The 26,720-nt window shown below is 37.7% G+C and overlaps 1 protein-coding gene across 5 annotated transcripts in view; it reads right to left on the bottom strand.

Moving 5' to 3' along the window:
* B3GNTL1 (UDP-GlcNAc:betaGal beta-1,3-N-acetylglucosaminyltransferase like 1) overlaps positions 1–26,720 on the bottom strand; it is a 117,405-nt gene that overhangs the window by 65,741 nt on the left and 24,944 nt on the right. For 4 of the 5 annotated variants that reach the window (XM_061376974.1, XM_061376973.1, XM_061376975.1 and 1 more), the window contains one exon: positions 13,668–13,763. In XM_061376974.1, the coding sequence (XP_061232958.1) occupies positions 13,668–13,763 (96 nt within the window). Of the gene's footprint in view, positions 1–11,764; positions 11,787–13,667; positions 13,764–26,720 lie in introns of those variants that run through there. The other variant, XM_061376978.1, reaches the window with a different exon arrangement.

The following is a 26,720-nucleotide window of genomic DNA, read 5'->3' as shown; positions in this document are numbered from 1 at the left end:
GAAAAGCCATTTTCACATAGTACAGCTACTTTGTGAAACAATCTGAAAGCATCAGCCTTTAATTCAAAGACAGATTCTTTTTATTACATACATTGTTAGCAAATAAACATACATCTTGCAGTTAGAAAGGCAGGAAAGTGTCAGTTCTTCTGATTTACAATCAGAGCAGTCTCATGTTTACTGAATTATTTAGAAAATACAGTTGTTACTGAGCTGCAGTATTTTGCAAATACAGGATGAGCCAAACTGTGGTTATTTTGTTTTGAAATGCAGAAGCTTTTGGCCATATGAAACCAATTTTATGTATGCCACTGATTCAAAATAAAATGTTTATGTATTACTTTTGGCATCAAATTATTAGATTGTATCACATGGAAGAAGTCTCTCAGTTGAAACAGCTGTGCAAAATACTCAAACTGGCTTGCTTGCTTCCTCTTTGATAAACCCCTCGCCTGCTTGGAAATTCCTATTTTTTCCAGGCCTCAGTTTGGTAGGCTTATTTGGCAATCTGTCATCTTTCACAGGCACGCACTCGCTCATTTCCTAGCAGCTGTGGACATACAAATTTCCATTAAAACCTACACAAATCCACTTAAAAGATCAGATTCAGAAGCTTTTAATCTGCTAAAGCAAGACAGACTAACAGCAAAGCACAAGTTCTTAAGATAAATTACAGAAAGAAGATATAAATGTGACATTTACCCATCCTCTTTTCACAAAGTTAAAAACGCATCCAGTTTTCATGATAGCACAAGCACATGTATCAAAAGTGTACTTGAAATTAATACCTGCTAGCCCTGTAACAGTGCCCCAAAACATTAAGAACAAACGTTTTTCCTAAATGCAATATTCTAAAATGAATGAACAGCAAGACATTTGAAGTTCTGGACAAAATATATACTTAAACCACTTGCTCTGTACGTAAAACCACTGTGAGAGGGTATGTGATTTGCATACGACGGGCTATATCTGGACACTGATGTAATGCAGAGCTCTCATTTGTAAATTCCTGACAACTAGAAGCTCTGAAGCAACAGTAAATGTTTAATACTGTTTCATTCCCATAGAAATACATATTTACCCAACAGAGCATGTTAAGACAGTTCTGTAGCCTATTCATGACTACAGCTAAGGCCACATAGACTTGCTTTTAGCAGAAGTGGAAGAATTGTTTCAAGTATTGTCAGAGTGATCCCCCCATTCTCCTCCCCCTGCACTAAGATTAATGAAGTCCTTCATGCCTTTCAGAGCTACAGGAAGCTGAAATAATGACTAAAGATTCTTTGGTTATGCTTTCAGACTTGTCTGTACAACTCAGTTTCTGGTAAAGTTACCTTGCTTTATCTCTGAAGCAACTACCTATCTGTAGTACAGTCTTGTCCATATTCTGATTTTTCTCAGATGATAACTATAGGAGGACCAGTGGCATAATTCCTTGGTAAAGTAGCTCAAATTTAGACAGGCATAATGAAAATACATATTGGAAGACAATTATGGAAACTGTTCCTGTATAAGGGTCTGGTTTTGCAATAGGCAGATAAACTACTTCTCTTTGCCAGTTGCTCACACGTAATTATCTATAGCCAGTGAAGCAGATTACAAGTAGTAATGGGTTTAGAAAGAAATTTACTTCCTTGTAAAATTTATTATTTGTGTTTATAGACCTCTCTAGTAAAAGCTCAACACCGAGTAAAGACTGCACTTGAGGCTACTCATCGAGAGTACTACAAATAAGTCCCAGTGTCAGACAGACAACCATCACTTTGCCTTCCGACACGCCAGGGTAACTAGCTTACTCATAACTGTACTTATAACTATGGAAAGCTGCTGACTTGACCCAACACAAACCATTCCACTATTTTACTAGATGAAAGCAAACAGATTTTCACTATGATTTTCACTAAAGAAAGTTGAATTGTGCTTTATATCTAGCTGCTTGCACCTGGTATCCTGCTATAAAAGGAGCCTTTGGACTTCACCTATCCTTAAAACAGAACTTGAAACTAAAGTATTAGAGAAAATATGCTTGCTACTGAGGCATGTAATTTCTTCCTTCCTCTTTATTCTAAAGTTGTTCACATTACCTACTTGATGAAAAAAGCCCAAGCAACCCGAGATGTGAGTCACACACACAACATGGCAGATTCTTATCACAGGGACCCTTTTCTCACCAAATAGCTCTATCTGTGTTCAGTAGTACCCTCTATTGTACAAAATAGCAAGATGATAGACTCAAGCATTGGAACTTGACATTAATGTGTTCCACGGACATGGCTTCATTATAAAAGCCACAAAAGAGTTAATTTAAAATACGGCAGAACACCAGAAATTTTTTTGCCACTTCCAGTTCTAGAAACCATCTTTGGTTTCTAGAACATGGCAAAAAGGTCCACAAAGTTTCTTCTCCTTCCCCTAAGCTATACTTTTGTTCATTCTCTCCTTCCCATGGTCTCCAAAAGGGCAAGGGACGCTTCCTCCAGCACTACCTTCACCTCTTCAGCTTGAAAGTCAAAATCGTTTATTTGCCAAAGAAAATTTTACTCGTTTTCTATCACTAATACATGTTTATTTATAGAGCTCTACCAACAAAGAGGCAAATGAGGAATTCACTGGACATGGCATCAGCATCATCATTACTTCAACAACCTCATTCTGTCTGAGACAAAGTGAGCTACACTTAAAACAACCACTGCAAAATGCCCATTTATACCAGTATGCCAAGCATTGCTGTCAAGAGGGGACATGCCCCAAGTCGCCTGCAACCACTGGATTTTAAAGAAAACTGCTTTAAAAGCAAAAGGGTAATAATTAATCATTTTTAAATTGCAGGAAATAGCTATTATTTAAGTTCTTGAATAAAAATACACTAACATTTGTGGGGGATTGTGCTTTAAATATGAGTAAGCTAAAAGAATGAAAATGTGAAGCAGTAAATGAAAGGGTCAGCTGTCACACACTCCCTAAAGGGAGGAGGCAAACATCTAGCAAAGAAACACAAAATCCATTACGAGTTTTAACCCACAACTTTGTATGAGTAGCCACAGACCTTACAAAGCAGAACAGAGCCCTCTAGTACCATTATTCTTTCAGCCAAGAGACAGAACCAAGGCCTCACAAAAGTGACTTTGTACAATTTAACTGGGCTATAGCCCACAAAAACTGCTATCGCTGTCGCCCAGCATGCTGACAGGAAATAGTTGCTGCCTTGAGCCTTGATCTACCCACGTGAAATGGAGCTTGCTGGCTGACCACAGACCGGCCTCTGTTCTCTTTGTAATTGTCAACATCTGCTCGGCAGATCTATGAATAATTTTATGACAGAAAAACAAGAAAGATCTCTCCTACTGACTCCAAAGGTTGTTGGGTTTGTTTTTGTCTTTTTAAACATGGGTAATGTGACACTGAGATTAAGAAAGCCTGGTTTGCTCATTGGTTGAGATCCGCATCCTTCTGAAAGATGCCATTAAAATGGAACTCAGGCAGGCAGGAAAAGCTCATGTTGCTGACTGGTACCTTCTAAAAGCAGGTGGCCAAGCAAGTGTTGGCAGTTGAGATTTCAAATATTGTAAGGAAGTGGAGCAGCCGTCCATTGGTGTGTGCTCTGTAGTCGCTACCTTCACACAAGGCATCTGTGATTCCTGTGCTTCATGCCAAGTACAACAAACCTCAACTCAAATGTCTTACTCCTGGAGAAGTGAGGGTTTAAATACACCAATGGGCACATTCAACATGACTGGATTTTCAGCTGAAAGGATACCTTAGCAGCACTATCACTTGAAAACTCCACTTTCCTCTTTCAAGCAAGCCATCAGGGGTCCTAAGACTGTCAAGCATTTGAATTTAACAGTCTCTATTTTATTTTTATTTCCCAGTCACAGATTTATTTACACAACTTTTTAGTTTTACAGAAGAGCACCATTATGAGAGGTATGGATAAACTCTGGGGGACATGGCCACACTACAATTTTAGATTGTCATCATGCCTGGCTAAAAAAAGAAGTAGAGAAAGCTGGAGATGCAGGGATGCATTGCCAGTGGCCTGTTGGCAGTACTCATTAGTGATGCTACTCTTCATGGGTAGTAGAAGTGGAAGACTGGAAACAGCAATAACTGAAGAACAAATCACAAGGGGAGTGAGTACTTGCCAGTGTCATTCTCACACAGTTGCCAGGACTGGAACACAATGTGACAAGGCTTTCTTGACTGACTCCTGCACACAGCACAGGTAGACTATTGGCTGTACACGGAACAATAGAAACAAAGAAATTCTTTCTCCTTTAGCTTAAATACCCAGAAATACTCAGGAGGAAAAGAACAGTGAGAAGCATAAAGCTAAACATGGTCCTTTTAGTGTCTTGCTGAAGCATACGCTATAGTCATGTCCACCACAATCACTTCTTAATCTCTCTTTTTGGCTTCTATTACAATAAAGCTGAGAATTTCCCAGCAATTTTCCCTATGTAAATGCTGAGACAGTAAGACTGCTTCTTGCTAGCTTGGGTTCAGTATCACCTTTCTGGCCTGGCAGCGCTCTAAATGAAGCGTGTCAAAGCATATGAGCACATTTAGTTTAGCACTGCTTAGCAGACATCTATAGACTTGTAGGGTCTGGTTTCTCCCAGAAACATTAAAATTTGTTTAAATTGCAACTGTCACCCTGGTGACCCAATTCATCTCCTTTCCCTGAGACTTCAACTCAAAACAGAGCATTTCACAGATACAGTGCTGTTTTCTCCTGCATATGAAGGTGATTACTAACCTGCTACTTTCTTGTGCTCATGGGGGGTTACATTTCTTTATTAGAAACTACTAAGCAATTTGTTCCTTGCAAAATTAATGGGCTATTGAGTATGTGGTGAATTTGTGGTTCTTTGGTGAAGCACCGGGGAGCAGGCAAACTTAGCTGGGGGGAGAGATGAAAGAAAATGAAGTGAGAAAGTGAAAGCTGCTGACTTCTTTCACTGCCATAACAACCAAATACAAAAAACTACCATGGAAAACAGCAGAAAACTTTAAGACACAGAAAGGAAACAGAATGTGAGACCTGGCCATAGAGTCCCAAAGTCCCCCAGACTGACACAAAGTCAAACCAATGTGTTTCATACAAATAGAAGCTTGGCATGGACGTTCACAATAAATTTCAATTAAGGCATATAAAAAAAAAAATCTGGATCACCATTATGTATTATTAAGGACAAACTTGGCCTGTTTTACTAGCTTTTAGCAAAAACATGGACATGACTTCCTCTAGAGCATCCACAATCCTGCTGCAAGGGTGCTTAGAAAGGGCAGCGGGTGACAAATGGAGACAAGAATAAAGAACACGAACATTAGATGAGACAATAATAAAACAGAGGCACACCAAGCAAATCTAGAACAGAAGCTGTTTGTGCTAAGTGGCCATGGAAGGAGCATTTGTACAACATGTTGCAATCCGATTTAAAAAAAACAAACACAACCCCCCCAAGAAACAACAAAGCAAAAGGATGTGTATCCTAAGAGTCACTACTTAGGATTTGAACTCACATCAGTCACATCATTCTGCTTTGTGTTATACTGTTTATATATATATACTGTTTATACATACAGTCTTACTGTTATACAGTAAGAAATGACCTAGATATAGAGAGTACAAGGAAGATGAAAAACCATTAGTAATGTATTACATCAACCCAAAGCTCTTTCACTTTACCATGCATCCAACAGGTTACACAAGACTAATACTTTCATGTAAGAAATGGTTATGCTACTGAGGCTTGTACAGATTTTAGTATAATCACAGTAGTGCTGCTCTCTAGTAGGGATGTGGTTATACGTGTATAAAAGTTGTAGGCAATTGAGATGTAACCATGAGCTATGCTGGTACAAATGTCCCTTTTCTACAGGCGAACCCATAGAATATTCTGGCATCAAATCCCTCATCAGATAGATAAAACAATCAAATTTCTACAAGCTTAACAGCTAAATTATAGACAATGCACTTACTTAGATGTTAGTGGCAGAATAAACTCCCCAAAGTGATAGAAGATTAAAACAGTATTTTAAGTGAAATTTGAACCATTCTTTCAACAGCAACAGCTTGCCTTCATTTCTCTTTAACTCTTTATAAAGTAATCACAATCCCGAGATTCATGTTCCTTACTATATTTGTTTCATTCTTGCATTATTAGGGTACAGGTATGCAAAGAATTACCCCAAATAAATACAGACTTCCTGGCACACTAAGAAATTATACTTCTGAAAATAAGTCTTTTTATTGTACAAACTTTCTGAACATCTATCTTTTATGTTGACTGGCATGTTGAATATCTACACCAATAAAGTCAACAACAGAAATGAGCGGAAAATAGTTCAAATTTGTATAAAAACAAAAAGCCTGGTAACATTTGCTTTTTGTGTTTCAGTAGCTCTGAAGAAATCAGCGTCACTTGCTGCAGCCACAAAGCCATCAGACTTGGTTTACAGCAACCAGAATTGTCTGTTTCCCGCAGATTTTATGTTTGTACACTGAAAGGTACGAAACTGCGGGGTTTACACTTCTCCTGCGCTGCCTTTTCCTGTGCTTGGGAGCAGTCATTGCAAGTGATGCAAAAGGTTAAATCCACCCACATCATCGAAACCAACTCATCCAGAGAGGTGGCAAAGGACCAACAGTCACACTCGAAGCCAGATGTAAGACCATTTCCTTCCTTGTTATACACCCCAGGCACTGCAACTGCTCCGATTTCCGTTTGGGCCAGGGCTGGACTATCCCCCTGCTAACCACAAAGCACATGCCTACTCCACCTCCTTTACATGTGATTGTTCCAGTTCTCAAAATGCGAGCTGCATACACAAGCACTGCTTCTAGAGGAACTAGATGTGCTAATCATCCTTAAGACCACGTTATTGCAATAACTGAATAGACAAATACCTTTTCTTAATGAGAAAGGACACACTGTTCACAGCTACAGTGGATCCAAGCTACCACTCTGAAAAGCTCACTATTAGTTTTCTATCTGCATAACTTCAGCTCAAGAACTTCTAATCACCGTCCATTTGGCCAAGGCTGTACAAAGAGAATAAAAAAATCCCATGTCCCAGTTTGTTACACTTGCACTAAGGAAAACAAAAAATTAAATCTAATTGTTAAATCTGGATTCTTAGACTCAAAAGCTGTTGGACTGGACTAGAATCCGTTCTTTTTACAACACAGAAAGACAAAAAAGCCTCAAACACAACACTATAACATACATCATTAATACTTATGACATGATATGGGGTATTTTAAAGTTCAGCTTTCTTAAGTAATAAAAAAAATCTGAAAAGCAAGAACTACTGAAGAGACCAATGTCAAACATGGCAGAGTGAGCTCAGGATAAAAATGTATTAAGAAATAGAATCCTGACTGATAGATCAAACTGGCCTTTAGACCTATTGTCCGTTATGGGAGATGATGCTTCCATACTCAGCCATTCCAATTGCTATAGAAATTACTGACCTCTCCTGAAAATCAGGCCCAGTATTTAGATCACTAAAAGCTGAGACCAGAAAAGGAAGGTTTTTTCCGATGATAAATAGAATGTACTTCACTTATGCTTATACACAGTTTTTAAAGTGAAAAACTTCAGTGCCAAGTTGCAAGAGACAAATGTTTTTTCATTTATATAAGGCTATCATACAGAGCTGTACTGTAGTAAAAATGTCTGAAATCAGTAATTTTTATTACACTAAAAGCCACAGTAAAAATATTTCCCTTTTTTTGTGGCATCAGCACTTTGATTTCAAATTCAAAGAAAGAAAATGACAGGAAGTTAAGGGTGTATCTGCTCTGTGCTCTCACAGAGGACCAACTGAAAAATAAACATCACTAAACTGGTTGGAAAGTTGTATGTGGAGCAGGCTTTTTGTTTTGAAAGGGAAAAGAAAAAGGGCTACTTCAGTATCTCACATATCATTTTAGAACAAAATCTGGGTTTTGTCCCTCATCTGTTACATTAAAGTTATCACTTTTTTTTATCATTGTAACATAAAGTTATCTGTTACACTAAAGTTATCAAAGGCATGGGAGAAGCCCGAAGCTAGCACGTCAGCAGGAGAAATAAGGAAGATCAAACAAGAACAAGGGGCACATTCAGAAACTAGAAGCTATTAGCTGGTTCCATCCACGTCCCAGCATTAATAACCAAGTCCCAGTTTTACTTTAACTTCTCATCCCTATCATACAAAGTGATTTTCAGAAGTACTGAAGATACATAAATGGTGGTAATAGTTTGGAAAACAAATTCGCCATTTCTGAAGTCATAAACCTTGACAGTTTCCCTTTACACTTGGCATTACCTGTCCACCTCTTACATCAAATGTCTTAAGAATGCTTTTTAGGAGGCAGACATGCTGCATTCCATATTGGTATGCTTCATACTTAAAATGGAACAAATGCCAACTCAAATCAGAGATGAGCTTTTCCCCACCTGCTTCATTTCAATGTCCACCAAAACCTTAGCATGCTTTTTCTGACATACAAGTACCCATCATGCTGCAGGACTGCATTCATCGTGAACTTCTTGGAATAAAGCCAAACTTCCTGTACTCCCAAGCTGCTTTTATACTGTATTATAATGTTTCTGCTACATTTAAATATTACAATGTATTATGAGCCACAGTCAGGCCTTGTTTAAGCATGCAAATTACCAAACAATATACAAAAAGGAAAAAGCCAAATTATTTAACACTCTTTCCCTAACAGTATGCCCCTTTAAACTCATGCAAAATTGCTAACACACAAAGCAAAATCCATATACACTTCTGAACGACTGCAAACCTGTTTCTAAGTTTAAAACTATCTGACCTTGAGATGCCTTTACATAAAGCCTCACTAGGAAGTTCTAATTGTGCTTTGAGTTCACAGATGCGGGTAAGCCATTTCTCATTAAACTTCCTAGAACTCCACGAACCCCTTTGACATGCATTTTCAAATGTAAATATAAACACTGACTAGCTTGTGAAACTTTGTTCTCCTCTGGAGAAGAATGAATCAAGGATCAACCACAAAAGGAAGCAGTTGGGGTTTTTTCTGATATGGTATATGCTTAATCCCATACAAACCAGAGAATCTACTGTAATTACAGTTTGCGGCCTCTGTTCTTTTGTTCAGTAGAAAAATATCAGGACTTCACTATTAATTCTTAGGTAACATGGGGGAAGGAAAAGGAAATGGTGTCAAAAAAATCCCAAGATGTGTTGAGTCCCTTTTTTATTGAAAGGCAACAAACAAAAGTGAGACATTAAGAGTAGCAAAGATACAGGGGGGGAGGATATCAGTCAGTCTTTTCATGTTCTATTCATTCTAAGGTAATGAAAGTCTTACCTCTGTCCTGCTTTTGCCTTTACTAATACAACCAGACAACAGGCATCACGTATATCCACTTTCAGATTGCCACCTCAAGACTTGACAACCAACCCTAGCACTAATAAAGATGGAATTTTCTGGTCTGAAGTAGACAAGAGAGATGCTTTAAGCCAGAGATATTCAATCCGTGGCCCACATGGAAAAATTCATCCTATGTGCAATCTACTCCTACTGGCTTTTTCCCCAGTAAGAAGTTGCCTGGCGAGATACATAATGACAATACAATACTGAGTGTACTGAATTTATGGAAAAGGTCCAGCCACATTATCAGGTCCTTCTTGCCTTGAAGGCAAGCTGCATGCCCAACACAGGCAAAATGATCTGTTTCCAAAGTGAGTATCTGTAGTAAATGCTGATTTGTAGCATGAACTTTTATCAACTGTTAAATAAAGTCTAATATAGGAAGGCTTAGTAGGTAGAGAAGCACAGCTTTTAAACCTGTCAGCTAAATATAACAGGAACAGCATGGGAAAGGGTGTATTACAAAACTCTAACAAGTTAATCATCATTCTTCTATCAGGTGGTCCAGAGAGTTTGTTGGTAAAAACTACAGATCACCTGTGAAAGCTTCCAGATTTCTGCAACACAAAGAGCTCTGAGATCATCTGCAAAGTACAGCATGTATGAGGAAGCAGTACAGACACAGTCCGGTGGAGCAGACATACAGAATAACCATGTTCTGTTCAGACTGTTCCTTTGCTTAATTAGGACAGTCCAGTCTTACCAACCATAGGGCCCACTCCTTTCTAGAAGTCTCCTCGTATCTTCACATCTCCTCTCACTCTAAGCTTGCCATCTGCTTCCTAAATGAACAACCATATAAAAGCAGAAAAATCTCTTGTCGCTGGGGACTTAAAAATGGTAGGTCAGATGGAATTATGCTTCAAGCTGAATTTAATACTCCACAGGCTCCGAGACTAAACTAACTTAAAGTAGTTATTTAACAGACATGGATATGAACTCTGCTGGTTTAGTAACAGTCAGCACCAATCCTTAAAAACTACTTGTATAAATATTTGTGGAATTAATCCAACCTTAAAACCATTTAGACCTTTTTACTTATACAGCACAGTAGAATTTTCAGCGTACAAGAAGGGCTGCATGATCACACTTCAATCATGTTTCAAGCACAATTCAGACTCGGATATCCTGTAGGATTAGTTTTAATCTACATTTTTTCCACTTACTCCAACATCAGAACAGTCAGTTCTCTTAATTTGTTCGCTCATTTTCTTCCTGTACCTGTCACTGCTCTGCACTTACCAAGAAGTTAAAATTATATATATATATGTTTCAACTATTGGCAGAAAGATAGCAAGTCTAGCAGAACACTAATACATGTATTTTAAGGCTTGTATTACTATACCTATAAAAGTGTTTTAATCACTTATCATTTATATAGAATATAACCTTAAACAAGCAAATATTAAACTTTCAAAAGTAGTTTTCTCATTATTATGCTCTCTTTGTACTCTCTTCCTCCCACCAAACTCTCTGGGGTATATATTCTAAAATTTCACGCATAGCATAAAGTATCTTTAGAATGTTACAGTATAATTGTTTAGAGAAACATTTAATGGATGAGTAAGCATCAAGAGGCCATGGCTAAGGGAAGAGAAAAGTTAAAATGCTAGAAGCCTTCTGAATTGAATGATCTTCTCAGCATGAGGACAGGGATGGACATTTGATCCAAAACTCCGGTATTGACACAAGTGTTTTAACCAGCAGCCAGCATCAAGGCACATGAAGCATCCAACCACCTAAGGGAACATTTGCTACCACCCACCTCCTTCAAACTGGACTTCAGTCACTGTCTCATAAAGCAATCAAACACTGTAGGATATTATTGATCAATAACATGAATATTATGACAGGGGATTACATGATCTTGACAACTGGCTATTTTCTTTGTTTAAATCAGTTACTTGGTTCCTGATTTACAGCGCAAATAAGTTGCATGTGCACAATACAGAAATGCAACTGGAAAAAAAGCCAGGCATTGTGAGACAGCTAAAAAAAGCTGAACATTCTTTCACTACAGGAAACTGCTGGAGACAACATGCTGTAAATTAAAGCCAATTTTCCTGAATTCCCTGAAGGACTGCTCCTCTCAGAGATTCTACAAATCCATTAGCAAAGGCCCATCATTATAGTTTTCTTGGGGCTTATTCACTGAAGAGAGTTTAAAAATAGTACACCCAGAGTAAAACATAGAGTATCTCAGAGGTAGAAGAGTAGGACAAATCAGGCCTAACCTTACAGAATTTATACCCCGATTATCAGAGCACAGCTGAGATAGTTTCTATGCTCCAGTTCCTCCTTCTCCTCCCCATACTTCTTTAAGTCAAGGAAAAGCAAAAATAACAACCACCCTACCTGAATTTCTAATGAGAAGAATGAATACTGAAGCAGGAGAGGTGCCGTATACTGCCATGCCCCGCTCTGGAAATCAAGCTCTTCTTGTAGCCCCAGGTTAGAACTGGGCTTCCTGCAGACTTGTGCCACAGCTGAAGCTTGTCTCATGATTGGGCACCTAAAATCTCTGTGGTGCTTAAGACCATATGACTTGCAGCTGGGGCAGTGTACGCTCTCCTAGCTTCACACTTCCAGAATGTTCAGAAATCTAGTGTCTTTGAGGAACTTCTATTTCTGCATTAAATTTGGTGGAGAACAGGTAACAGGTTTAAGACAATGAATGAGGAATACATGAATAATGGGATTTTATAAATCTCATCTTGTTAATAGCTCCTGGGCTAGTAGTACAAGTTCTGTTATGCAGCCTTCTAGCTCCAAACCCAATCTATCTTCCAAAATTCCTTGTCTATTTGTAAATTGTGTGAATCTAAATCATATGTAAAGATAATGGATTGCACATGCTGCCTGAGTGAGGCTTTAAGAGATATTTGTAGGCACCTAAGATTGCAAGGGACTTCCCAGGTTACTGTATTTGTATCTATCAGAAACACTAGATTAAATAATCTCTTCCAGAAGACATACATTCTCATCTTAGAACAGTTTTCTTTTTGCATATCTCTATTTAAACAATCTCAAAACTAGGACAGTTCTTTTAATTTCCAGTTTAACTCATTAAAGACCCCATCCAGCAGCCACTTAGATGGACTGTGTAGGACAAGGTTTTCTTTCTCTTCTCCTCAACAACACACTGATCCTGATGTTGCAGTCAGATAAATTCACTGGTTTAAATTCAGATGGGGTTTTTTCTAATGCTATACTCAGAGACAAACCTAAATATTCCATGGATAACTTCTTCTATAACTACTTTCACTTGGTGAATTATAGGGAACTGTAATAACACTGCTGATTTAAAACAAGGTCTATAGATTACTTCTTGTGTTACAATGACCATACCAGAGCCTTCAAGTATGTCTTTTGGGGTTAGGGTAATGGGGAACACAATAGTTTACAATGAAGTCTAACAAACAAGGGTATGTTAATCTTTTCAGCCACTTAAAACCAGGAAAATCAAAAGCAAATGTCTTCCTATCGTAGCATCACAAAAACCAAACTCAAATACTTGCATTTTAATGCCTGATGGGATGTTTTCTGCTAACCTTCCATTAGATTTCTTACAGTACTCAGTACACACATATTCTTCCACAGGCTGGACTGATTTCTTCCCCAGTTTAACTTGTTTTTGCCAAAGTCTCTTTTAGCTCAGCACTGGCTGCCTGCCTAATGAAACAACCTTTCTTTATGCCAAAACTGTCATCTTCAGTTGCACAAGACGCATCTTACTTACAAACATGCATAATGAGCCCAATGTTTTATGCCTGAAGAACTGCTATTTTAAAATGACCTCTACAAAAGCTTAAACAGATACAGAAGTAGTCAGTACCTAACCGTGGTGAGGGGGAAGTCCTTTGCAAGACAGATGTTTTTCTTTTGCATTTAAATACACCTTTGAAAATGAAAAACCTAAACTATTAGAGGATGGAAGTGTATGCATTTAACAACAGACAGCAGTGAGAAATGTGAAGCTTACTCCAAACCCAAAGCTGAAAGCTCCATTCTCACTCAGTGTGAAGTCATCATACATAATGATCACATGCACTATCAATTTACTGAAAAGACTAACCTTTAAATATAAGTGATAATACTTGATGTATTATCTTGACCTGATATACTAGACTTACATTATCAAGTATAAATGCTTAATATAAGTTATCCAGTATTCCTAATGACTGACGAAAATCCATCTAAATAAACCCATTGCTTTATTTTTCCGCTGTAATTTCAGTCACAGCTGAAACAAGAATACCTGTGTAAGAAGTTGTTCTTCAGTCAGACTATTGATCCAACGAGTATACCGTTCAGTAGACTCCGGTGGCTCTCTTCTGATTTGGCAACCAACAATCTAAAGCAAACAGCAACAAAACAAGATCATAAAATAAGCATTCAAAACACAGGAACTCCAAGAGTTAAGATTATCTATACAGTCCATATTAGCCCTCTTCTATGTTTATAATACAATATAATATAATGTAGTATAATACAGCACAGTTGCTCTGCTCAAACATTAAGTAGCTACAGACTTTCAAAGATCCAGACATTCAGAATGCAAAATATGAATTTTAATATTCTTAACATCTACTGGCATAATAAATGGCTTCCAATATGCATAAAACAGAATGAGAAAGGGATTTCATACTATCTGTAACTGCACAGACACATATTAATGCAATTTCATACAAACGCAAAATGTTTACTCAACAAGTCTCTGGTTAGACAAGGAAGAAGCCAAGGACAACTGGAGGAATGTGACTACACAGAACTCTGCTACTTGCTACTCCTGATGGTCTGCAATCTATCCTAAACCTTCAGGGTAGTACAGGATTCAGTTACACATGCAAAGTAAGCTGATACTGTTTTATACCAACTAATGTACTCCTCTAACTGTCTATTTCTCTTTCAGACTTTGATGAGTACTTCCTGTTGAGGATATGTTCATTCACTGAGATTTAACACCAAAAGGTAGGCATTAGCATTTCTGAACAAGAATTTGAGAGAATGAAAATCTACTCAAGAAGGCTGTGGAAAACTTATTTGGTTTATTTTCCACCCTAAGCATTCATAAGTAATGTAAATGTACACACTGAGCACAGCAAGTTTAAATCTTTCAGGTATCTCTATTTACAGAGCTTTAAACCCCGCACAGATGTAAGCAGTCAGGCTAGAATTCTGCACGTGCAGTTATGAATACTTTTGATGTGGTAACAAAAACACCATGAAGAGATCTTGCTGGGCGACTGCTGGCAATGAAACATCACAATTTAGAGTTTGATTAAATACAATCAAAATACAGGACATGTAAAAAAAGAAACCATGATTTGCTCATCCTAAAGAACAAAAAAAATATCTCTAACTATGAAATTTCTCCTCCATGAGAACTATGAATTACTATGAATAACTTCAATCCTCATACTGACTTTCTGCTGAATTAGAGTTAAGTAATACTAAGACATTCTCAGAAACTGAAACCAGAATTGCTTTAAACTTAGTATCATTTGTAAAGAAGGCATGCCACAGACACAAAAACTTCACAGAAGTCATGTCAATGTACATATATCCTGTTCTGTGAGGATGATTTTTATTTAAGAGAACTATATACAGAAATCGTTAGTCTTCATTAACCAAGGCCTCTTTAACCTTCTCTTGCATGTTCTAGGTTTCTATAACTTACAAAGACACTTTACAAAATGATGCACAAAAGTCCAAATGTGAAAATTACACAGCACTTCTTTCTCAAAAGCTATTCCATAACAATACAATATAGAACAGATTCTTTATTCAAATAGTCACAGCCTAAGCTGAACACAGAATCAGAAACAGCTTTCACAAGGTAATAGAGAAAAAAGCCATTTTCAATTAGAGCCAAGTAGTAAGTGCAGTCGTCTCTTTCTATGCAACTTGACATTGAAATGAGAAATAGATGGAGTTTCTTATTTTTATATTAATTTCTGACCAATCTGACCATTTTCACAAAGCTATTGACAGTTTATGCAATCTAAAAAAGATGCGGAATCCAGGTGCTCAGCTAAAGGACTGCAGTTCCCTAAAGCCCACAGAACAATTGGTTCAAATCTCAACTCCTTATGCTTCCAGAGAAAACCCAATGGAGTTGATCAATTATCTGTCCATCCACTCAAGGAGAGGTGAAGCCAGACAGAATAACTGCTATTCAGTTGGGTCCTGAGAGCTCTTTTCTGTAACATCCATCACTTCCTGTAACCTCCAGAATTGGACTTAGACTCTTAGCCAGCATTTCCACCTCTTCCCATATAGCCGTATAGACTATTCCATGCTCCAATTTACTTCTCTGAATTTTGTCTTGTAAAAATGATTCTGTATTTATTGTATGTAGGTCTTGAAGTACTTTCAGGCTTTTGGAATTGAAACCACTATAATTAGGAAAAAAGTACTCATCAAATAAAAAAAGGTGATTTAGGAATTACTATTATTGCACTGATCTAAATCCAGAACAGAAAAAAAACAATGGGTTACATTGAATTTCACCATAATTTGGGACAGAACCCTTGTTAGCATAACTTTCCAAACTCCTTCACCAACTGACATGCCTTACAGCAAGACAGAGTGAGAGCATAACAATCTAGAGCCTCATAGACAAACACACTGATCAAATACAAAAATAGGTTTTAAAAAGAGCCTCTTTTGTACACAGCAATTTTTATTTCTACAGCAGGGCTCAAACTAACATTTAGAACAATGGTAAAACCAGTATAAGATATTCACACAGGAAAAAATAAAAAGATGCACTTTTTTTTATATATAAAGAAATAAAGAAGAAAATGACAGGATTAGCCTCTGATTTAAGAACGTGAGAATAGCTCAATGTTTCAAGAAACAACTTACATTTTTTTACCTAGTCCAATGAATAATCACGAGGGCAACCCTTCTATTGTTGCAATTCAAAGTCTCTTTAGCAGCACACTGAACACCTAAAGGTTCATGGCATCAAGCTGAAATGTTGTTTTATTGGAATTGATGGCAAAAGGTTGTTGTTTAAACCCATCTCCAGAGCAAAGCATTTCTCTTCCATGACCAAACAGGACACAGTTGGTGACTCCTGGTCCTTGAAACCTCCATTCTGCAACCCCTAGCAAAGTGTTATGATGCTCTACTCTAACATCAATGAACACTAAAAAGGAAGAAGAATAAAACCAGTGCTGAGAATTAATGTGAGAAAAGGCTGCTTTCTGGAAAAATGCAGACAATGCAAAATGGAACTTAGAGAAACACTGAGACTCCACGTGCATACTAATGTCCTCATTCCTCTATTTAGCATCTCATACCTTCTCCCTGGTACCTTTGTCTATTTTTATTCTTTTCTGGTCTGAGCTCAGCAGGCAGGCATTACTGACAAATGAAATGGCTCCAATGAAGTTAATATGAAGATGAGGTTAAGATTTCACTCTAATTTGGTTTTTTTTTTACACACTGAATAGGCAAGCATATTATCTAGACAATTAAATATCATAATATACTTAGCAATCCTATACTTGTTTCATATATGGAATTAAAGGAAGACAGAGAGGAAGAGTGGGATTAATACATTTACAACTTTACTAAAACATCTTCCATAGTGGTGGCTTTAAATTTTGGTTTTCTTATGATTACCTGAATATGCTATCTACAGACTTTATTTATCCACAGACCTTATTTTATTTATCTAACTACAGCATTTTTTTTCTGAAGACTTTCTAATTATTCCTAAAATCTATTCTTTCACAAGCAATTTGAACTGCTCTCTTCATTCCTCTTCCTCACCTGAAAACCAAACCCACAACAACCACCTGGTAATTCATTTCTCTAGAAGCAAAGGAACACAGAACCATAGGTGATGTTCTTAGTGGTCTTTTGTAAGGCTTCCACAGATGGACCAAACTCAAGAGCAGGGCACATAAAAGCAAGGATCTCCCTCCTGCAGAAGATGGTATCCTAAAAAATCATTTAACCACATTCTTTACTTAGAATGATTATCACAGCAAAACAAACTGAAGAGTAGAATTGTGTGTTACTGAAACAGCTGCAACACCCCAGAAATAGAACTACAAAGTTCTATTAAAAGTTAATACTTTGTAAGTGAAATATTCACACTTCCCTCTATGCTAACAGCAAAATGGTTTGCACAGTGCACAGACACCCTTGCTTACTTTTCATTTTCAGAACCAACACCACTCCAGACTGCTTTAGCATCATCTTCAGAGACATGTCTTACAGACAAAGCTTAACACTGTCATTATGCAACTTAGATGCTCAGCCAAAAAAATTCCACACCCTTCCGCTCTTTGGCTGTACCATTCCTCTCCCAATGGGACTCTGACTCATGGCTGGGATTCTTAACTTATATGGTTGCAAGATAAACATCACCAGTGTAGAGTAACTGTACCTGAGCCTTTGACAGAACTTCTGTAAAGCACAGCTCATTTAACCAGCTTATTTCATCCAATCAAACCCAGGATCATTTAGAGTACGAACAGCTTCCTCCAGTTCCCCTGTGTAAGGTGGGGCATCAGAAGCAAGTGCACACCGTTTCCTACTTCTTTCATGTCTCACAGAGCTTTTATAGTCACTTAACTATTTCCTTATAGCTTTTAAATTGAAGTGAAAGGTTATTTTACTGTTGCTTCTTTCATAAGCTTTAAAATATTTTGATAAAAGCCTTTCTGACCTATTTTATAACCATTCAAACTTCCAGAAGATACAAGAAACTCTCCATATTAGAAATATGTGTAGCAGCAACATCAGTCATCTGCTCCCATGCTGTAATTTGTTCCAACTTTTCACTAGTGTTTGATTTTAAATGCGATATTCAGGTAAAGATACTTCTTATATTCATAATTGTAGGGGGTTATGTTTTCCCTTGCACAGATTAATGGAAAAGGAAGTGGGTGAGAGGAAGCAAAGATTAAATGAGTTGACAGTAACTAAAACCCATGAAAAACAATGCTTTCTGCAGATGTGGCTTTTTGGGGTCTGGTTTTGTGTTTTAATCACTAAAACTTCCTCTAGCAAGAATCTTTCTCATTCAGGAGACAGCCTATGGGGCGGAACCCTCCTGTTGTTCTAAAAAGGAAATGAAGATGAAAACTTAACTGGTCTCCAATCATGATATTGAAGCAGGTATTGGAAAATTCTGCATTTTCAGCAAGGAAAACCCCACATCTTTCCTTTACAAAATAAATTGCTTTCCTCAACTTACAATATTAAATGAAATGCGACTTTCAAATGTTCTATAAAGTACAAAGCTTTCTACACACTGGGGAGGAGTGTGCAGTGTCGAGTTGCATCTCAGAAGTGACATAAACCTCCTGGAAGGGAATGTTATTAACTACACAGTAAAGCTTTAATTAGAAGTATCTTAACATCTGATCTTAGATAAAGTTCCATGAGAAGAAACACTATTCAAATAACTGTGAAGGATTCTCTCTAGTGCGTGACACCTTCCCCCCCCCCCCCACTATGCCTGCTTATGAGTACAGAGGGACATTTCCTAACCAAAAAAAAAGCTAATAGGAACATTTACCTTATCCTGAATGTTTAAGAACAGCTTCTGTTAATCACACCTGTATCCTGATGTATAAAGGAAAGGCAGATGGCACTTGTGCTGCCTCCAAACCCTACTTCTATTGTTGTAGTAATTTCCACACATACACACACCACCCTCAACTAATGCGACACTGCAAACACATCCTGAAATTCAGGAGAAAACTTGCAAGGAGGGAGAAAAATGTTTCTTTCCATCTTCCCTCTGCATTAAATTCCTTTGTTTTCATTCGGGTAATATTTAAAAAATTATTTTGTTGTAAAATTCTCTATAGATGTTTTCATTTTCTTCCTAGGGTACATACAGCCACCGTTATTATCCCATACGTTCACATAATGTCTAAAAGAGCAGCAAAGCTGTAGATACGGGTGCAGTACAGCACCACCAAACATCCCTGCTATGTTTACTGGAAGAGCCAAGGAGAAATCTTCCACAAAAACAGCAATTCATTGAGATGGTCCAGGGTTGCTTTTCAAGTAGACTTATGAAATAGTGCTTGCAGCATCATTTTTTAATTGCACGGCTGTGACTCAGCATTATCTCCTCAGATCACCCGTTTCCCACAGAAATCTTGATGAATACAATCTTCCATAAGCCTTTTTTTGTCATTTACTCAGAAGAGCCAGAACTTTATTACATGAACCAGCATGATTGTAAAGCTAAGATTTAACCATTAAAATATTGAAGTACTGGACAAGATATTCAACCAATGGTAACAGCATTGTTTCTCTCATTTTAATTAAATGTGAACAAGAGATTGCACTTACATTAATTTGTTCCTTCACACAGTTAAGTAAAAGACAGAAGTTTACAAAATACAGCAGTCTACTGAGCACCCTTTACATTGGGTTTCCAGACAAGTACACGGTGATCACAATAACTAAGAACATCTGCTTTAATCAATCAGAAACATGCTAAGCAGATCTTATTCCAAAAATTAGCATTTTGGATTTTGACCTTGCTAAAAAGTAAGACTTGATATTTAAGTTGTTACAAATACTGGAAGATTTTATGTAAATTATATTTTGTCCAGAGGCCCACGAGCTTTTATTTTTTAATGCAGCAAAACACTGAAATGACTGACGATACAAGTGGATTTAAGACTGATGTTGTGATCATCATTTAAAGTAACCAAAAAAAGGAAAAATAAATGGAAGGAGTATTTTTACGTTGTTAAAATCTTTCCAAAATTATATACTGGTGGGAATAAGGTAGTAAAATGTATTTCTTCTCCCCTTCATTTCCAATGGAGGAAACAGTGTTCTTCAAAACACATGAATCCAGTGAGGTAATCTGCATTAGGTGTAAAGATACAAAACACACCCAAGTGTATTTAAAGCATGTTTTAAAAGTTATAGAACAAATTGATAGTGCTGACTCCCCAGACAATCCTTTAGGTCAGATGAATATCCATTTCCACAGATGTTCTTATCTTGTAGCAATCCATTCTTAAGAACACCTGTAAAATGTTCATTCTACTTGGCCCTGGTTCAAGTTCGAAGTCCACGATAGGATGTTACACGTTTATTTTCAGCACCTAAAAAAGGGAGTAATTAAAAAGCAAAGTAGTCTGAATTCTCTTTAGTGAACTTATATGAAAACCAAGAAGTCAAGTGGTGTAATCAGAATGAGCACGGCTGAGCATCACACCACACTTGCACTTAAAAAGGATGTTGTGCCTATGAAATCATGCAGTACAAACATGACATTTCTGGTAAAACCTCAAGTAAGTATCACTGAATATATAGTACAGCAAATCTGTAGATATTACAGCAAATTAAATGAGTTTCAGAAGTCCTTTTTGAAGGTAAATGAGTAAACCCCATTATACTGATAAGTAGCTTAGGTAGAAAAAAGCACCAGGACTCAGATGCTGTCATTCAAACTCTGGGACAAACAAGATCTAAGGGCTCAAACCTCTCTATCCAGGTCAGTGCACATGCAGTTTGAATTTGATGCATCCTGTCAAGATACTTACAGAACCAGTCCTTTGCATAAAGTTTAAGAATAGTCAAAAAGAGCACTATATTTGCACAATTTCTATTTTAAACCCAATTTCTCTTGTGTCTATATCTCCACATAATATGGACTGAATTAATAACAGTTAGCATCACAGCAAATTATCGAAACACAAGGGAGAAGAGACCTTGATTTTCAACCATTTTAGGCTTCAGACATAGTTTTTAAAATTAAATGTTCTGGAAGTTCAGGTTATAATCAGACATTTGTGAATATCAAGCTCAAGTAATCATAATTGTTTGACGGGATTATTGGCATGTGGAGGCCGTATTAAACACAAATTTAATTACAAACTTATGTACGTTGGGATGTTTCTCATTTGGGATATTTGACTAAACGTAGAACAGACTTAAACTGACATTGTGACTTTGAAATGCACTGTGGTTTTCCAGAAATACCAAAGTAAAAAGAATCTTTAAGGAAGCTGCCTAATAAAAAGCAAAGATACAGCTGAATTCCAGATCTGGGTGATAAACATGGAAGGGCCCAATTAATGAAAACCACCATAAAAATTATACTCTCACATTGTCAAACAAAGGATTTCATATTATTCAACGCAGAAAAAGGGAAAGGCACCATGTTTTCTCCTCTTACACATCACTGTCACTTCAGAACAAAACCTGCACACATCTGCTGCTCTAGTTTCTACCCTCCATACCAAAAGAAGATTACTGAAATATTACAAATAACTTTAAAATCTTTAATGACCATTTCCCAAAGTCACAAACGTAGATATTTTTGTAAGCATCTATATGGGAGAGCCTTAAAGTTACATTTTCCACAGGCTGGAGAAAAATGTGAGAGACTTGTAGTTTGTTTATGATGTGCAGTATACAGGACTGAGTAGTAAAGTTCTAATGACCAGAACAGCTAGACTAGTTCATGAAAATATTTCACTGGACATTTTTTCTTCCTCCATCAACAATAAACTGGTTTTGGACAATTGACAGTTTTAGGTAACCACCTTGGGAATACCACCTCATTTTTCCCTCTATCCATACCAAAGATGGACCACAGCCTCCTCAGACCTACTCAGCTCCTATTTAGTGGAGCATATTCCTACTAACAGATTAAACAAACAAATTTGATCTGTTCATCTCTCTTTCAAGACATGCCAGTATCCAATTGATTTATCTTTAATTGTCCTGAGGAGGGTGTGGCAAGTAAGCAAGCAAGCATGGTACTTAGTTGTTGGCTGGGGTTAAACCATGTCCCTGTTCTATGAGTTAATGCTTACATTAAAGCTAAAGTCAGGCACTGCTTGCTAGGACGTGCCTGGGCAACACACACTGATCTGTCTCAAACGTGCTGAGTAAGGAGACAGAAGGAGAGCTGATGCAAATCAACTAAGCAGAAACAACAATTATTTAATTTCTGCACAAAAGATTTTAATCAATTTCACATCCAAAATAAAAGCATTTATCAAAAAGAAATCTGCTTGGTTATATGCAGCAACTGCAAGACAAAGGGAGATTGGTAAAACCTGGACTTCAGTAGAAGACACAGAATCAGGGAAGGTCATCCGCAACCATTAACTTGTTGCAAAGAAGTTAAATGGAGGAACTTTTCTATTACACTGAACAGAGAGGGAATATTTCACCATTATGTGGTTATGTTTAATGACAGTTTAGTAAAGCTTCACCTATGCTTATTATCCTTTCACACCTGAAAAATTAGATAAAAGATACTACTTACCTATATTTAAAGTCCAGACTAAAACACTGCAATAATTTAAGTAGAGAAAAGGTAATAAAATCCCTCAGGAATAAAGGCTCAGACTACAGAACAATGCTGTTGACCACTTCCTTAAATAGTGGATGAGGAATGGCAAAGCCACTTTAGGGGCAGATTTGCATCTTCTCACTTCTAACTGAAGTCCTTGTCCATTGCATCACAGTACTTCAGTTAAACAAGACCTGATCTAAAGCTCCTGAGAGTAAGTCTTTTATAGGCAAATATAATCTCAGTCTGCTGTGTTCCAGGTGATCAGAAGCTGTAAAGTTGCTGTGAGAGCAGATACAAGCCCTTCTAATACTGTTGTAAGGCAGGAAATACTAGCTAGGGTTAAGCACTGCTCTAATCAGAGCTAGAGTTTTCAGATGCAGTAAAATTATCTCTGCTAACAATCCTCCATGAAGAAATACTCCTAATATAGGACTTTTTTTTTCACTGTGCAGCATCACGTGATCCAAATATGCCAAATAGTTCATGAACACATTTAGACTTCAGGTCACTTCTTATTGAAAGACTTGTAACTCCACTAGGACAACAAAACATCTAATAAACTGGTCCTCTGCATGGTTCTCAGTTTCATTTAATTCCACCACGTGCAATTACATGAAATTCCATACAAGTTTTGGAGTATGTATTCCGATTTGTACTATGTAATAAAAGACTATTTTAAGAACAAGTCGTAGGTATAGCAGACATGCATTACCTCACTTTTGCTAGCTCTACCCATACAAACAAGGCTAGCTTGTTCATTAGATAGAATAAATCCATGCCTAAATGCAATGTAATTACCAGACTGCATAATAACAGTTTTGACTCCCAAGAGAAAGCACACAGGAGGAAGCACAGCATGTAGTCTGAAAGGTAATCTCTTATTTTCAGGACTGCTCTAACATTAGACTAATAAGAAGATACAGCAAACAAAAGGCTTTAAGATCTTTCAGAGGTGACCCAACTCCATTGGTATGTGGAATGTAAAAATCACTACCCACTGAGGACTGCCAGTATTCCCAAAGTGCTACTGTTGACTGCCAATGCATAAGGTGGCCCCCGTCTTTATTTTTCTTCCCAATTTTTTTTATCTTCTGCTCCCTTTCATCATGGAGCAGCCAGGCCTGGCACAAGACAGACAGAACAATCTTCTGCCTTTATTCCAGACTTGTGATAATAAGCAGGAACAACAAAAAAATCCCTACCACATTAATGTGATACATGACGGCACAGCTGCTCAGCAAAAGGCTACATGGAAAAGTTTCTGTTGCACAAGCCAGTGTCCTAGTGAGTGATGCTGCACTGGAATTATACCACAAGAGTCTCTCCACGTGCAGTTACACACCTGAGATGAGTCGGAAACACTTGTTTGGATGTTCTTTCCACTAGTTGAGTACATAATAACTACTCAGCAAAACAAATCACTTAAATACCCTATTTACATTCATTGCTCGCTTTGTATACAAAACAATCAGCGCACAGTCTGCAGTAAAGAGCTGCTCTGATATGCAAGACAGTCTATGGGAAGTGGTCCAGACTACCTAGAATTACCTCCCTCCCTCCAAGGACAACTAGATCTAAAATATGGAACTCACCAACAGACGATACAAGAATGTCTATTAACCTTTGTATACTTAGAACAAAACAAAGCTCAAGATTTGTTAAACCATTCCCACAGAACTCCTCTCATGGACTAATTCATATAAAAAACTCTGCCTCTTGCCAATGCAAAAACAGTTGAAACATCAATTTTTAGGTATTTTGAAAAAGCAGCAATCTCATAACTATGTCAGACACACAAACACTCGGAATGCAGATGTTAAAAGTTCTGTTCCATGCGGATGCCTACTTCATGTATCACTAAAACTTCATTTTAATTATACCTGTAAGAGGATCTACTCATATTATTGTACTCTTTCTGTTCCAAGTAAGAAAATCTTTACTGTCGATTTCAGATATTGATTTAAGTCAATGAAGAATTAACAGAATCTGATCATTTTAGTAACAAAAAAAGAGAAAGTGAGATGATTCAAACTAGCACTCAATAAGCAATAGGTGAGACAAATGGGGAGGAAAACAATCTTTTTAACACATAACAGAAATGTGTAACAGGTCTAGGCAAGTAGAATGGCAGAGGAGACGCTGACAATACTCAAGAACTTCTCTGTTAGCCCGTATCTTTTGAAATCAATAAATGTATGTGTCCAGACCAAAAGAAAAAAACAAACCAAACTCGATTTTAAGGGTAGTTAATTTGTGAGCTTCAGTGGGGGTGAAGGAAAGCCGTGCAGTGCCCTTGGCCTGGAGTTGTGCTTTAAAGAAGGCTCAAGCTCAGCTCATTCATTTGTTCATGTCTCCAATTCATTTGGTGATTGTGCAACATTTGTTTACAGCTCTCCCAGAGGCAGATGAACAGGCCTGTAAACTATCAGGGCCATGCATTGTTCAAGTTCACTCCATCCAATCTCTTACCTCAGAGTCATTTTAACCATCAAAGATATGCAGAGTTGGTTAACATAGTCAGATAAAGCAATAGATTAAAATAGCTTCAGGCATTGCAGATCTTGAACGGAGTTCAGGCTACAGAATATGCCACGAATTTTCTTTACAGATGCAAAACAGAGAATTTCTCATTGAAGAAATGTAAATGGTCATACTTCAGTGTTCTATCCTATGCATAGATATCCTACATGTTTGAGAAAGAGACTAGCAGTTGTACTGCAAAAGAAAGGTGTTTGTTCTGACACTGGTACAGATTCACCTCTTATTCACCAGTAAAAACAAAAGGAAAATGTTCTTTATATCCATTGTCCACAGTTTAACTCCAGCCGTTGGGAAGATGTGGGAGACAGTGAGAAAGAGCTTAGCTTTCCTAAGCAATTCTGCAGAAAGAAATGAGATACAGAAGTTTTAAACCAGATGCTGCTCACATGCAGAGTCATATTATGGGGGCACACAGATATTCAAATTAAATAGTGGTGAGAGGAAGAATAAAGTAACACCTTGCCCAGCAGACAGTGTGCTGTCCAAAAAATATTCGGGATTGCTGCAAGACAGATGAGGAAAACAGCGGTTTCTGAGTATTCTCATTTCAGCTGCTTTCTAGTCTACATCCAGTATCTGGAATCCATAGGAAAAAGAAAATCTGGAGAAGTATTCCAAGTGCTGCACTATCTTTAAAGGCTCCATAATGGCACAGTGTCTCTGCAGTGCACAGCCACGTACCTCAGCAGCTCAGGAATGAAGCACATTCTAGAGAAGTTCTTTAATGCTACTCTAGCTCTCCTAGGGTGTACTCATACCATATGCAGCCATTTCACCTCAGCACGCCCATAGCAGGTCCTGATGCAAGCCCTGTGCCAGCAGACAACCTGGGAACAGATGCTGCTCAGTATCTCCTCTCTCCCTGAAACAAAAACCTTTGGAAGTTCTTAAAGGGTACTACCCTGCTCAAAGAAGACTGCAGCATGTGTGTGTATGTGGTCTGGGAAATAATTTCCTGGGCTACTCCAAACTCAGAAGCCTTGCTCAATACAACACTAGTACGTACACAAAGTGGGATCTCCTCCAGAGGAACATGAATATAATTAAAGATATGAAAGCCTGATTTTTTCAGAATTAAGAGAAATGTGATCTGGAATCTTCCCACTCATTAGCTGCCAACAAAGCATACATGATTTGTGGTTAGTAAATAGGGAACACCTGGCTTATCCCAGGTAAATGCGATAGATGCTGCTTCTAGGGATAAACACAGACAAGAGCGAGAAATTTTAGTAACAGTTGTTCATTCTCTAGCACAAAGTCATTCCTGATCTGATTACAGCATAAGCAATTTGAAGGCACGCTTGTATGTGCCGTAACATAGTGCACATGTGCAACAGGCAACCAGTGTCAAAAGACGGGTAGATATATTATTGATCGACAGTACCATGTCCCTGAGGTTCCAAACTGTTAAAAGCAGGTAACCACATTGAGCTAGCAGAGCTCTAGAGTTCACATACAGGG

This window comes from Neopsephotus bourkii, unplaced genomic scaffold (assembly GCF_033783945.1).
Source record: "Neopsephotus bourkii isolate Nb327-2 ecotype Australia unplaced genomic scaffold, CSIRO-AGI_Nbou_v1 NB_1749, whole genome shotgun sequence".
Classification (NCBI taxonomy): domain Eukaryota; kingdom Metazoa; phylum Chordata; class Aves; order Psittaciformes; family Psittacidae; genus Neopsephotus; species Neopsephotus bourkii.
This window is presented reverse-complemented; position numbering and strand designations above follow the sequence as displayed.